General features: G+C 38.8%; 1 protein-coding gene across 3 annotated transcripts in view; it reads left to right on the forward strand.

The window, feature by feature from the left end:
• Window positions 1-15,846, forward strand: part of ACTN2 (actinin alpha 2) — a 67,675-nt gene that overhangs the window by 34,211 nt on the left and 17,618 nt on the right. For all 3 annotated transcript variants that reach the window (XM_057414445.1, XM_057414444.1, XM_057414443.1), the window contains exons 6-12: window positions 1,067-1,145; window positions 4,491-4,572; window positions 7,886-7,971; window positions 9,387-9,479; window positions 10,496-10,726; window positions 11,872-12,019; window positions 13,526-13,676. In XM_057414445.1, coding sequence (XP_057270428.1) covers window positions 1,067-1,145; window positions 4,491-4,572; window positions 7,886-7,971; window positions 9,387-9,479; window positions 10,496-10,726; window positions 11,872-12,019; window positions 13,526-13,676 — 870 coding nt within the window. The remainder of the gene's footprint in view (window positions 1-1,066; window positions 1,146-4,490; window positions 4,573-7,885; window positions 7,972-9,386; window positions 9,480-10,495; window positions 10,727-11,871; window positions 12,020-13,525; window positions 13,677-15,846) is intronic.

The following is a 15,846-nucleotide window of genomic DNA, read 5'->3' on the forward strand; positions in this document are numbered from 1 at the left end:
ATGCATACGTATGCTGGTCTGATACATGGTATGGGGAAAACATCTTGAGTTGAAGTACCTTGCTTATTGTTTGGATTGATCAGCTCTTATAGAGCTACTTTACAATGGGTTTTCCAGACTGCTTCAGTCTGTACCTTTTGGAAAAAAAGCTTTTTGTTAGTTTGGTGCTCATTTTCATTCAGTTTTACCTTCTGGATGATTTTATACTATACATTGTATGCATTTGCTGCTTAATTTTATTACATTTTTATTGGAGGTGGATCTATTATTTGACAGACCTAACCAGACATCTTCATGACAGGGATTCTAACAGTCTTAACATGTTTAGTAAACACAATTACTGCACAGGGTAAGACCTCAAACTCACAATCCCAGTGATTGCATAAAGGGTTTCCATAAAGTATCTCTAAGAATAATTGCTTCCGGCTGAAAGCAACTGCTCATAATCTTTCCAAATAAATGTTATTTGTAGCTCCATTCATTGTCTATTCTTGCCTCAAAAGGTAGTGGTCCTGAAGTCACACTGAAGTGTAAGAGCTCAGATTGAAGCTATCATATGTGTGAAGTGTTTTAAATAAACTAAGCTGATTTATGATTTCTTACTTCTATGAGCATGACATTGTTGTGCTATTAAAATTGTCTGAAATAACTGACACAGAAAAAGCCAATCACTTCAGCAAATTCAAGTAGTTGCAGGTCTGCTCTCCTTTTATTTATTCACAAACATGCTGTAGGTGTAATAGGAGATTATGCACTTTCATCAATGAACGTGTAATCCTGGAACACTGCACAAATTAAGCAATTGAAATTGGGACCTATTGTACATCATGTACACTGCCTAGAAAGTATTGTGGAGTCCTTCTATGTGTATGGAGTGTAGAGTAAGAGATGTACTACAGGAAAAGGAGCAGAGTAACAGAAAAGCTCAAAGGGATGATAGTTGACAGTATGTGTCAGAATTTGACAGGAGAGTTCCTGCTTAATTTAGGCCTTGAAAAAGGATCACAGTGTAAAATGCCATGACTTTATTAACTAATCTTTTTCCATTCTATTTTTTATTGTAAAGCTGGAAAGATGGCCTTGGATTATGTGCACTTATCCACAGACACCGACCTGATCTTATTGACTACTCCAAGCTAAATAAGGTCATCAGTCTGGGTGGTACAGCATGCTGTCCTGCAGTGATTTGGCTCACTTCTGGTTTGCTTAGCATGTTTGCTACAAGACAAGCTGACTGAGGAGTGCATACTAATTCTGACTGGCTTTCTAAACATGTCACCAAAAAAATGGTGACATGGAGGAAAGGACCCCATGTCTGTCCTGTGTCCTTTCCTTTCCATTACAATGACTTTAGCATTTAATTGCAAATAATCTAGTCCTCAACTGCCAGGCAATTGATGAAGTCTTTTGTGATGCCCAATATGGATATTAAATCTGATGCATTGTAATTCTCTATTCACCATTGGTAGTAATTTACAGTCTGTCCTGTTCTGAATCTGGTGTAAATGACTGTAGGTTGCAGAGCAATAAACAATGACTTGATTATTAATCCTAAAATTCCTTAGAAGAAACACCTTGGTAGTCAGGACTACTCAGTAAATTACAGTCTACCATGGAAAACACCAATTTCACCAATTATACTTATACTTTCAGACAAGTGGAAACGAAACCAATGCCCTTACTTCCTTAGGGTAGGACCTCATGGGGATTACAAAACTGTTTTATTCCAGTGTGCTACTCTTGGCAAAATGCATGCTTTCTAAAAGATACCAGCCACTTTGGCTTGAGGGGGAGGAATGAGGAGCAAGTAATAATGTGAGAATTTCTGAGTACCATTATTGCAAAATAGAACCTAAAAAGAAAGTGGCTTTTCATGTCTTTTCATGTTAGCTCTCAATTCATACGTACCATTTTCTGCTCCCTTGAATGAATGCATCTTAAGGTCTCACATAAACATCAGTAAATCAGAAAACTTAATCATGGGTTTAATTTGTTGAGTGTAACTTCTTACTGATGAGAGAGAATGGAAATCATAGACTATATTTTTGATTCCATGCACTTCCATTACATACTGATTTTACTAGGGATCAGCTGTTATTAGAAAGCCTTTGATGAGGGAAAAGATCAATGAATGAAATTATTTGAAAACTTAGTTTGCTTTATATATATGTCATATATATGCTGGGGTCTTCAAGGTGAGCAGTGATGAAAATTAAATGAACTAACTCCTGAACACTCATGATTTTAATTTAGGCAGTTGTGAAGACAGCTGCAGATCTGAACCAAAGGGAAAAATATTAACTATCAACACTAGTTTGGTCTCTAATGCTATATATAACCTTTCCTACAGATAAACATATTCATGGAATGAATGCAGAGACAGCTACTTGTCTCTGCATACGTGTTCTAAAGCATGGCACAAACAGTAGTTAGTTAGAGTGAGTTTGTGCTTTGAAAAGTGGTACACAGTAGTAAAGAACTTCACAGTACAGCCATCCTATATGAGAGGACTGAGAAAAGGGTATAGAACATAATTAGATCTGCTTCAGTATTACTATTTCCCTCTTAGAGGTTTCCAAAATAAGAACAGGTCAGGTTTCAAACTGAGGCTGAGCTGTGGCACATAAAGCACATGCAGAAAAATCCTAAAATAGATCTTGCTTTTCTGACCTGGCTGTGTTTGATTGACTGCTCATTTTGGTTACATTAACAGCTGTCTTGGTGTCTTGTTTCGTGGTTACTTATCTCCTGCATGCTGTCCTTTCCTTTTCTCACCAATGTGTTTTGTGTGAACCCATAGCTGGAAAGATGGCCTTGCTTTCAACGCCCTTATCCATAGACACAGGCCTGATCTTCTTGCTTATGACAAATTAGATGAGGTATTTCTTTAGCTGTAGCAGAGATTTTTAGTTACTGTGGCTTGTAGTTTTGTTTAAAAGGATGGATGATGGGGATCTCCAATTATTCAGAAGTTTCTGTGGTTTTAAACAAATCCTTTACCAGTAGAGCACTGTTTACTCATGGACTCGGTAACAAACACACAAATAGGAGGTGCTCATCACTCATCCATAAGCAGTGTTTTAAACTAGTCAATAGGTCTCACTTAGATTTAGTGTATTTTTGTCCCATTTAATTTCAGTAAGAGTTTTTGTATACACAGTTAATGTGCATACACGTTTTATTACATATAGTGTCTTATGTAATAGAAAAAATAAGTTCATGGGTTTCAAATATTCTTCACATTTGAAACTTCTCTTACAGTGATGCATGAAACTGCTAAATGATGATAAAGTGATAACTTATAATTAGAGACTTTGTATTCTATTATACCCAAATTGTTAGGTTTCAAAATGTAAACTGTTCTTCACGACATATTTTATTGAACATGCAACTTTCAAAGGAAAGGCTAACTAGTATCGTATGTTTATATGATACCTGACATATGTATGCGCATGAGGAACAGACTTCTGTGAAACTTAAGCAATTGCTGTCATTCCATATTAAATAATCTTACTAGGTTTATTTCAAAGGAATGCAAGAAGCATGCTTGAGACTAGATCCCTTTCTATGAAGTGTTTGTATTCAAACGGAAGCCCTGGAAATTCCCCATAGAGAACAAATTACCATTTTTTCAGTGCCATGCAACATCTCTAGCTTTGCTCTTTCTGTGTCTTATTTTCCCAACCTCTCTCTGTAGACATCGGCATTGTTCAGAATATATGAAAATAATGAAAGCATTAATGGCATGGACTACTGTTTCACATAGGGTGTTTACTTTCCAAGCTGATACGAGAAGGCTGCCTTAAGACAAGCCCTAACCTGTCACTGTCTTCCATTGTCCGTAGCGTAAGATATGAAATAAGTGCTGCTTATCTGAACTGTGCTCACTGTTTCCTTTCTCTTTTCTTCAAAAAACCAAAATCAAAATCTCAAACCCAGACGAAGTTCCATTTGTAGAGGCATTACAGATTTGTCTGTCCAAGCCAAAACTGAGAAATTTTGCTCCTTCTGGAGAGTTGTTCTCTCTGTGCTTGCTTTCTCTCATGCATGCACCTGACCAACCAAAAACTCAGTAGAATTTGTATCACTAGAACGTAACACAGAGTAGCTATAAAACATGCGGGATTAACTTTATGATGAATTGTCTAGTATAGTCTACTGGACCAGCGGCCTTTACTGTATGCATTACTGCTGTACTTTATTCAGAATTAGCTCAGAATTATGAGTGTACACTGCATACATTATTTATGTTCCCCTCCAGAATATACTTGTATCAGAGTCCTAGTCGTACATGATAGGTTGTTACTGTTTACTTTTGAAAGTATAGCAGTAGATAAACCAAAAGTTCACCTAGACTCAGCTTTTTGAAGAATTATAGTTGTGACTCCAATTTCCAGTTTGGAAAACAGAGTCAGTTTTAGTGTACGTACTGTAGTCTTGCTTCAAGGAAAGACTATCTTTAACTCGTTGTCTTTTCTTCTTTGATACAGGATGACCCCATAGGAAATATCAACCTTGCCATGGAAATTGCTGAAAAGCATTTGGATATCCCTAAGATGTTGGATGCAGAAGGTGAGAGTTGTATCTTACTAAATTTTGCGTTACTCACTAGTAGAAGACAGTAAAACGTATTATGTAACTAGGAAATTTTCAACATTCCTTCCACTGGAATCATAATGGAGCAACCTGCTTTGTTTTCAAACATTTTTTTTTCCTTCTTGTTCCCCATGTGTTGGATAATTTCACCCTGGTGGTTTGCTATTGTCTATATTTATTATAGTACTTTGGACCCTCACCTCAGGACATCTCAGCCCCCACAGTGATAATTGGGGTAAAATACAGGATCAAAAGATCCTTGCCTTCAAGAAATAACTGTCTCATAAAGGGAAATAGAACTGTTAGCTGTTTAAAGCATATTCTATTTTTAAAATGTTTAAGTGAGAGGGACAGAAATAGTACAGAACTTTGAAAATATACTAGCAACGTGCATCCTATGGAAGAGAGCTAGGTTGAGAGAAGTAAATTTTTTGTTTATTTTAGCTGTAAACCTTTTGCAGTGATGGTTTTAACAATAATTTGATATTTGGTTTCTCCAATAATCTTTAGAATTTGTTGACAAATAACAAAAAATAATATTTATGAAAGTTTCTGGAATTTCTTCAAGACAACCAAACTTTTGTGCTCCAGGCAAAAAATGCTGCCAAAATACTGGAATTTGCCTACACTAGTGCAAAGCCTTCTTCTCCAAGTATGCAGCCTCTGCTCTGGTGGTTTCTCAGTAGAGCAGAAGTAACACAGGAATTATCCAGAACACTCATACTGGCAGTGTCTACTCTTCTTCAAGTCTTTGGCATGAAGGTTAGGCCAGTGCAGAATGATTTGGAAAATCCAGGTTGTGATCACTTCATTGAAGAGGTTTCTTGGTTTCACCTTTATGCTTCAAAACACATTGTTTTAATCTTTGGAACTGCAATTGCCATTTGAAGTAATAATTATTTTACTCTGAAATACTGTGCAAGGGAATATACAGAAGTGCTACCTCCTTACTATTGAACCTCATTTTTTTCTCTTCACATACAATGTAAGACACCTTTTTTTCTCCTCACCAGATTTTCTATACATTCTAGCCCTTATCTTACTATTCTCCTTCTTGCAGAGGAGGAGGAAGTAAAATCATGCTGCTTCTAATACCCTTTAAGTATCCATCATCACTTTTTCCTCTCTTTATTTCCACTGTGCTCTCAGTGGAAACTTTGCAATGTTTAGTTCACAACTATGTGAAGCAGATGCAAAATCAATAAATACTTTGGTCCTGAACTTGGAAATCTCACTGTTAATACAAGAAATTGTCACCTCATTCTTGGGTCTTTTCACACCAGTATCTTCCCACTCCTTAAATTGGCAGGAATCCTTACAGCTTGCACTGGCATCTTTCGTCACTCAGCTCTAACTGGTGTAAAACCACCTTTTTCTGTTAAGAACTGTAAGGGTCCATTTTTACCAATGTATCTGTATGTTGATTACACCCTCTGTACTTCTTTCTTGCTGTAATAGGGACAAAGCTATCAGCCAGCCAAGCCAAACTCTCCTGTGATTTATGCTATTAAATAAAAAGAGTGATTCAGGGATTGCAAAATTGTTACTGACCAGGCTTTTCTTAGCACAAAATATATTTCTACACTGCCGGAGTTATACAGGTTTCAGATATATGTCAATACCCCGTCAGTCATGGAGACCCTGTGCTAATGTACACTATACACACTCCTATTTTGTGACTGTCAGTGGTTGTGTTTAACTCTGGAATAATTCTAGTGATTTAGATGAATTTGCTTTGGAGTGACAGTGAAGCTGAACGCAGTAATTCTGCCAGCCATGCCATTTGCTTGGAAGTTTTCACAAACCAGAAGGTAGTGATACAGTCTCAGCCTTCAAATGCTTTTCCATTTCAAGGGGCGTTCGATCTTTTCCATTTACCAATTCCTAAAGCTTGGGTAGTTTTGCACCGGTATCAGTAAGCAGATGCAACCTGAATAATGGTGTATTTATTTTGAATCCTTACAGCACTGAGGTGGCATCATCAGCGTAATCTGACGGAAGTACCTTGTGAGAATTTCTGAGCAGTTAACCCTCTTCTCTCTACACAGATGTAGTAAACACTGCCAGACCTGATGAAAGAGCCATTATGACTTATGTTTCCTGTTACTACCATGCATTTGCTGGTGCTCAGAAGGTGAGATTGTAGAAGATGGATCAGATCTCATCCTTCACCTTCTGTCTTGTTTCTTTCAGCAGTTTTTCTGTTTCTGATCCTTTTCTCACTAGTTTCTAGAACAGCGTCTTATAGCTGAGCTCATTTCCTGTTGCCTGATTTTCTCTGTGAGCCGCTGTCTCGGTAGAGCCAGTAGTAGTCTATCCATTTGCTCCGTAGAGACAAACCTTCCTATGTCATCTTTCTGTATATTTATTAATAATATCCAGTAGGGTTTTGACAGCTGGTTACTGAATGGAATAGAGGACATTATTCTCTTTAACTTGTGTTAACTGAACTTGTGTGCATTCTTTTGAAGCACCTATAAAAATGCAAGATGAAAATAAACTCATAGTGGAAAAAACAATTGCAATAGCAGAATGCCATTGCTTCCCTGCCTGCTGGATATTATTCCTGTTACAGATGTCAAAATAACAGATGCTCAGAAAATAAACCCTTCTCTTAAGCTTTCAGGATTGTTTTTAAAATATTAAATGCTTAATGGTAAGTACAAATGGCAACATAAAATGTTTCTGCAATGCAAAATGGACACAGAATCATACACAGGCATCTCAGAAGAGCTCTGGAATCATGTCATAATGAAAAGAGGGAAAATTTTAAAAAGCAATGCTGTTCAGAGTTGAACATACTTCAGGTATTAATAATATAAACAATACAGATATGCAATGCTAAGGTTATAACTAATCCACATGCAACTTCCAGAGAACATCTCCCTGGATCAAAATCTGGCTTTCCTGTGTCTTAATAAACCCCACACACATTCTAAGTCACCAGACGTAAATGCCAGTTCTAGTGCAAATAGTCCTGGCAAAACCAAGTCCACTTCCCTTGTGACAGTACTGCAGGATCAAGCTTATTAAAAAAAGTCCATCTCTTTGTAAGAGCTTGTGTTGAATTTCTAGTGTACATTTTATTCTGTCAGCACCCATCAATCTAACACTAAATTTATTACAGCTTCGTAGAGTTTCTAGAACACAGCGCTATGGACAAGAAAACAATCACAATGACACAAGTTGTGCTTTAATTTATGCATTCTGTTTTCTACTCCTCAATTCTTTTTTGGTTGTTTTTTGGCTTTTGTTTTGTTTTGTTTTAATTTCTCACCCCCTCTTGTAGATATTGTGAATACTCCCAAACCTGATGAGAGAGCTATCATGACATATGTGTCCTGCTTCTACCATGCTTTTGCTGGAGCAGAGCAGGTATCCAACTGTCCCTTCAGGTTGCTGTGTTTTTGACTGGTTGTTTCACATTTCCACTAGTGTATTAAAACCTCCCTAATTTAGTTCTTTGTGGTTTTAATTAACAATTGCAAGTATTATTTGAGTACTAATACTTGTTTTTAATCAACACTTGATTAAACACCTGTTTTAGTTACATGTTGTGTAGCAGGTTGAACTTCCTTAATACCAATGGACCTTTCTGTTTCTAACTTTGGGTCTTTATTTGGTGGTTATAAAGACTATTTCAGAAAAACTATATTGGAAGATACTGTGAAATGGAGTTGTTGCTTGTTGCTACATCAACATCTTATGCAGTTGCTGCATAAAAGAATGCTTGACTTTTGGAGATGGAGAGTATTCTAGATGTACTCATGCTGACTAGTAATGTAGGACTAGATTTTCAAAGATGCCTGAAGACACAGAAGGGCACAGAAGACATCCAACACAATATTTGTGCCTGCTTCCCACTGAATCCAGCAAAATTATTTGTGGATCAAAGTACCAATATAAAAGACAAGAATCTGTCATACAGAATGGGATTCTCACATATGTGTCATTTCCCACCGTTCCGCTTCATACAGTTCTAGCCTGTAAATGGCCATAAACCAAGTTATGTAGGTAAAAAACAACTAGCCAAAAAAAAAGAACTTTTAAAGTAGGCAAATTTTGCTTCATCCTCAGGATTTAATTTCCCTTCCTGTCTAGTAGGCCCTCTACTCCCTACAGCTATGCCATTGTGCCCTCTTGCTTCTGGGTATGAAGGTTTTGCTGTTTATGCAAAGGGGGATTCCAAATACTCTGTAAGACAGGAGTCTCCACAGGTATTTATTTGATTAGATGTACTCCAGACTCACATTTGTATGAAAGTGTGACCTGTGATGTCAAACTACCAATGGAAATGTTAAATATGGCAGAGCTGCACAGTGCCTTCACAAATAAGTTTGGCAGGAGGCATGAAAAGATTTGCTGTCAGTGGTTCAGCTGCATATATTCTCAAGGGTATATTTACATATGATGTGCAGATATAAAGTGGTCTGGGACTCCTGAATCGCATGTGGTGTCTTTACAGTGTAGCTAACAAACCTAATACTTCTTGGTGTGATTTAAAAAAAATAACCTAATGGGATAACTTTAGGAATGGCCTAAGTCATCTTTGGAAGTAAAAGATTTGTTAGATGACTGTAGTGGCAGTGCGCAATTCCCCTTGTATGATAAGGCCGCTGGAATCTGTGACTACGGAAGGAGATTAAATATACATCCAAGTAACATAGGAGCACAAATCAACAACTAGAAACCAATGTGATTTTTTATTTTCAGCAGGCACATTCTTCAAGCCTGTACCTTGCTCAGAATGCGTTTATGAATACGTCCTGTTTATTTGCTGTGTTTTACAGGCTGAGACTGCAGCTAACCGGATCTGTAAGGTGCTTGCTGTGAATCAGGAAAATGAGAGGTTGATGGAGGAGTACGAGAGACTAGCAAGTGAGGTAAAGACAGCTGTTATCTGTAATGTGGTTACAATTATGTTGGTAAAGTACTGAGAGATTCATGCGTTCTCTGCAAGACAGCAAAGTGAAGACACTATACGGGTAAATGTCACAGGGGTAGGATACAAAGCTCGGATGCCCAAGATGTCAAGGTTCAGTGACTCCTTTGCCATAGACTTTCTGTTTGACCTCCAGAAAATCACTCAGTCTCATTAATGGGCCAAAAAGGATGTTCTGAGAAGTGTCATTGGTCTGCCCCAAAGCCAAACTTGCTGTCCCTGTAACATCCAAAGGCAGCCATCCTTGTCCACATGTGGACCATCCAGGTTCTTGTCACTCCAAGCAAGCCTGTTGGCTTTGTGCACTATAAAGCACCCCCAGACAGGGTCAGTCAGGGTGTTCACAATGCACCTGTAAACGCAGGCAGCAGTGAATGAAAAAAGGGGCATGTTGTTCCCCTCCTGTCCTTTCTTGGTAAATGGCAAATTGTCGAGTCAGGACTACGGATGTGTAGTGCACAAGTCAGAGCTCGCTTGTGTTTAACGCATAACATGCGAAAACACACTGGGACCAAAGACACAAAGACAGTAGCATTATGCTGGCGCTAACTGACTTCTGAGTGAAGGTGTTTATATGACCTGAGTTACTTGGCTGGTGTCTGTCCTGATCTCGTAACTTTGACTACTTGGGACATCACGACCAATAATTTTGAAAGTGGCAAGTGATTTTAGGTAACTCAGGTTTTGAGTAAATAGCTAGAGACACCTTATATGTGTCTTCATCTTCTGAAAATTGGGGTATTTCTAGAAATACACAGAATGTCTGGGAAAACTAGTTACAAGAGTATTGCTCAGCCTTAGAAGCATTATGCTTACTTGCCTTTAAGGCACTGACACCGACTGAAGTCATTAATATTAAAATGGAGCAAACTCAATTAGGATTTGTGGATTCAATATGATCTTTTTTCGGTTGCTTTTCCGTTGCCTTTATTTCAACTGTTTGTGTTGGTTTGAAAGCTTTTAGAATGGATTCGCCGGACAATACCTTGGCTGGAAAACAGGACCCCAGAAAAAACAATGCAGGCTATGCAGAAGAAATTAGAGGATTTCCGGGACTACCGCCGCAAACACAAACCTCCCAAAGTCCAAGAGAAATGTCAGCTGGAGATCAATTTTAACACCCTGCAGACAAAACTGAGAATCAGCAATCGGCCAGCTTTCATGCCATCAGAGGGGAAAATGGTTTCAGTAAGTAAAGGAGGCATCAATATTCTGTTCTCCTTTTTATCAATATTCTCACAAAAATTTCAATCTGAAGGATTGAAATGCCATTTTAATTCATCCTCAGAAACTTCAGTTTGTTGCACTTCAGTAATATCAAACCGGCCTTTTTACTTGTCACCTTTCATTCTAGAATCTCGCTTTCTCTTAAGCATGCTCATGCCTCTTTGAAAGCTGTCCCCAAGAGCAAATCGTCTTGAAATGTGAGACAGTACAGAGCTTCCTTTGGGAGTGTTATCAATACCTCTCTATCAGTGAGACCAAATATGGTTTATTTAAGCAAAATTCACAGTGTTTTCTCTGACATGTTGGCCATCAGACTCACAGAAATAGACACTGCTTAATGTATGTTTCTGCTCGTTTATACTTACTAAATTTGTTTTTTTTTATTCTGTCTCTAAAGATGAGAATAGTCAGTACTAAGAATTCTCATCTTCTGATAAGTATTGTGAGTTGGCTGTGGGTCAAAACATTTCCTGTGGAAGACAGCAAACCAGTTTCTGTACTCTGTTCCGTCATTGTGTTTTGGCTGCTCAGATTTGATAAACGGAGGATTGCATTAACTGAAAAGGGCCATTGTCCACTCCCATGTGCAGAAAATAAGGGCCCTGTTACTTCAGTTTCCTACTTATGCCTTGAGTTTCTGAGGAAGCTCACAAAACTTTGTGCACTACAGAAAATGAAATGAATTTGTATTTCAGACAAAATACACATCAAATCCTCTTGATGCTAATTATTTTGATACTGTCAACTTCTGAGAGCAAAGCACTTTTATTTTGGGAATAGATAGGATTGTCATAAAAGAACACTGTAAAATGGGAGGTAAAAGCAATGTATCATGAAGAAACTGAATGTGTCTACACTTGAAGCCATTTATGAAGGGGTTCCTTAATGAACCTACCTGAATAGGATGCGCTATTAGAAGTAAATGCCTGGACTGCGAGACTTCCTGAGCTGCTTGACAACATTTTCTATGATTCTGTGATTTTACAAAATCTGGACATAAAAACTTCTGGGTTTGGAGCAAAATTGTGAATGAATCTGAAATCTGCAAATTTGGATTAAAAAAGATTATAGTTTCATCCCTTCCCTCCCATGTATTCTCTTCACAGGATATTGCCAGTGCTTGGCAGAGACTTGAACAAGCTGAGAAAGGCTATGAAGAGTGGCTGCTGAATGAAATACGAAGGCTAGAAAGACTTGAACACTTGGCTGAAAAATTTAGGCAGAAAGCTTCCACTCATGAACAGTGGGCATATGGTGAGCAGAGATGGCTTCTAGCATTTTTCATGTATAAATGTTCGAAGTCGAACTTTGGTGCTGAATATTTGCCAGCCAGAAACCCACAAGTAGTTCGGACAGGTTTAGAAATCTAAAATAATAACAGAAAAAATCACAGGCGTTGTTGACTGTAGTCATGATCCTGACTTGTAAGCATTGATGCTAATGAAACTGTCAAAATGATACCCTTGAGGTAGTGACTCAAACTTCATGGGAATATTCAGCATTTGAATAGAGGCCATTACTGGTAACGGATTCCTATGTATTTGTGCATCAGCAATCCAGTGACACCACTGGTTAAGTGTGAAATTATTAACAAAGTTATTCTGAGTTGATTATCAGTTGGTCATCATGATGTTTTGAATAGTCCACATAAAATTACATGATAATGGACTCATTTCTGCTTTTCTCCATACCACGGATTAGACCCCATTTCTAGTTGTATTTTTTAATGGTAACCTAACCTTACATGAAGTTGTAACAGCCAGAGGACCATACACTGGCATACAGTTTTGTTTGGGACAATTAAACATAGATCTGCTTTATCATCCTATTGTTTGCTCTGGCAACAGTCTTCCTGCTTCTGCTGTGGTTCTGGCTTTTTCCAGCGAGAATCTTTTCACACTGTGAAAGGAAACCAGAGTCCACACAGTTGCTTGACGCATACAAGGCTGTAAACAGCTGCCAAGCAGATACTAGAAGGTAAACTACAATGTTTAGCAGGGCAGAGAGCTTATTTTCTGAGCATAAACTGCTCCTGGTGACATGTCACACGTTATGCAGGGAAAACTTCACATAAGCTGGTACATAGCAAGGAAACAATAGTCTCTTGTGGCTCTAGAATTCAGAGAGCTGTGTAATGGCATGTGGTGAGCTGCAGTTGTAGGGGCTATCTGCATAGATTCAGTTGTCCAACACAGGAGCTCCTGAAGAGTGGTATTTCAGTTTCTGATTTCCGCTTTGCTCCTCTACTTTTGCAAATAGGTTGGCATTTTCCATTCAAAATTCCATGTTTGATACAAAAGGCAGCCACGCGTTTCTTTTTTAACCCTCCTTTGGAAGTGCTAAAATGAACTGAAGGCAGGACATGAAAAAGTCTAAAAGGACATTAGTAAGAGCGAAGCTGAGCATAACAGTGTGATTTCTGGTTTCATAAGTCTATTCTGCAGACTTATCACAACAGTTTAGAGCTTCGGTTTTTGCCAACACACCATTTTTATGCCAGTTTCTCCAGCAATGTGTTACTCGCTATTTTAGACTAGTATAAACAGACTATGCAAAAATGAAGGAATTACTGACAGATCTCTAAAAAAATGTATTTCTAAGTAACACATATGCTGACAACTTGCTACTGATTTCAGTGGGAGTGGGACTTCATCTCAAACATGTGATTGCCACTGTGCCTAAGTTTAAAAAGTTGACTAAATTCGCAATTGTTCTAACCGATAAATAAAATATTACTAATACTTAAATTTCCTCATTCAGGCAAAGAGCAGATCTTGCTTCAGAAGGATTATGAATCTGCTTCTCTGACAGAAGTCCGCGCCATGTTAAGGAAACATGAAGCTTTTGAGAGCGATTTGGCTGCTCACCAGGACAGGGTGGAACAGATCGCTGCCATTGCCCAGGAGCTGAAGTATGTTCCATTTAAAGGCTTGCAGCTGCTGACATTTAACTTTGCGATAAACTCTTTCCAATGAATTTGATAGTCATAGGTACCAACGTAAGAATTCCAGAGATAGCTTTGTAAGTATATTATCTGAGCTGGTCACCGAGACCTTTCCCTCATCTCCCCCTTACCCCCAACCAAATATGGACATTCAACAGACCAAAATTATCTGAAAACAAACACTTTAAAAGTGACTTAACAATATTCTTTTAGCATTAGCACTATTGATGAGCCCATTACATGTTAATGGGAATCCCGGAGGTGTTTATTTTTCAGTTCCTATGGTCTGCTGAGAGGTACTGGCTATGAGTTGCTTAACTTAGAAAATACTTTCACTTACACAAATTACAGGTCTAGCATCTTCACATTAAAATTAAGGATTTTCCCCCAGGTATACTGGTCCTTTCAAAAAGCTTCACATCCCTAAATTATCTCTATAGCAGTGGAAAGTGCACTGGCTTTTCTGAAGATTAGTTGCCTCTAGCATACTTACTTTCTTATTATACTGAGAAGTGCCATTGTTTCCTTTTTACAGAAAGGACAGCAGGGCATATGGGAACTAAATAACTTGCTCAGGGTCACACAAGCAATCCAGCACACAAGCTTTCCTATAGGAGAGCAGGAGTTTTCACCTATAGTTCTGTCAGTGTAGCCACAGGACCGACACTTGCTTACTCAGCATACTATGCCCAGTTAAGGCTGTTAATTCACCTATGTGAAGCACAGTTTTGTCAGCAAAGGTCTGCTCAGGACTGTACTGTCACACGCTGATGTTGCTAAGTAGTAAGATCATCTTGGTATATGCATCAAGGAAAGCACATTTGATTTTATAATCTTTTGCAGTTAATTGTACTGAGTTTGTACTGTAAGTCAGTGGCACTACCCCTGATCTTAGCAATTTGGCACATAGTTAAATTCATTGCTCACTCACAGTATAAATCTGGAAAGCCAACAGGAACAAATGTGCAGTAGTGGTCGAAACAGGAGCCAAGATCAAAATTCTCATATTCCTGCCCTTGGCTTCAGCTCTCCAAGTTTCAATTTCTCACCTTCTTGAATAGGCAAAAGAGTTACTATTCAGAAATCAAGTGTTAAGAACCATGCCCTCTTTTCACTTGGTGAAGGACCATGACTCATAAACAGCTCCACATTCATTAACAATTTAAAAATCCAACAGTTGTCTAAGAATGTAGTTCATTCCTGATAGTAGCAGAACTTACAGTAATCATCTAATTCAAATGGATTCAGAAGAAAAATCCTATTTTTTCCAGACTATTCAAAGGAGGAAAAGTAAAGCAGAGAATGTACTGGGGCTTAGTTAGTGTGAAAGAAGTCTGAAAGATACCGAGAATGGAGATTTCATCGAGTATGTGAACTTACGAAATACTTTCTGGCATGCCTTGATCTCTGCTGTGAAGTTATTTCATAGACTTACAGAATGCTTTGGCTTGGAAGGGGCTTTAAAGATCATCTTGTTCCAACCCCACTGCCTGTGGCAGGGACACCTTCCACTAGACCAGGTTGCATAAAGCCTCATCCAACCTGGCCTTGAACAGTTGAGTGATGGGGCATCCACAACTTCTCTGGACAACATGTTCCAGCATCTCATCACCCTCACAGTAAAGATTTTTTTCCCTACCGTCTAATCTAAATCTCCCCTTTTCCAGTTTAAAGCCATTATGCCTTGTCCTGTCACTACAGGCCCTTGTAAAATGTCCCTCTCCAGCTCTCCTGTAGCCCCTCTTAGGTACTGGAAGGCTGCTGTGAGGTCTCCCCAGAGCCTTGTCTTCTCCAGGCTGAACAACCTCAACTCTCTCAGCCTGTCTCCATAGGAGAGCTGCTCCAGCCTTCTCATCATCTTCATGGCCCTCCTCTGGACTCACTCAAGCAACTCCACGTTCTCCTTCTGTGGGGCCCCTAGAGTTGAATGCAGAACTCCAGGTGGGGTCTCATGAGAGTGAGTAGAGGGAGAGAGTCACTTCCTTTGATGTGCTGGTTCACGCGCCTTTTGATGCAGCCCAGGACACAGTTGGCTTTCTGGGCTCCAAGTGCACACCGCCAGCTCATGATGAGCTTCGTGTCAACCAGCACCCCCAGGCCTCAGGGCTGCTCTCAAGTCCATTTTCTGCCCAGCCTG

The sequence above is a fragment of the Pezoporus wallicus genome, unplaced genomic scaffold (assembly GCF_028554395.1).
Source record: "Pezoporus wallicus isolate ANWC-B61680 ecotype Strahan unplaced genomic scaffold, APGP_CSIRO_Pwel_v1 contig_8042, whole genome shotgun sequence".
NCBI lineage: Eukaryota > Metazoa > Chordata > Aves > Psittaciformes > Psittacidae > Pezoporus > Pezoporus wallicus.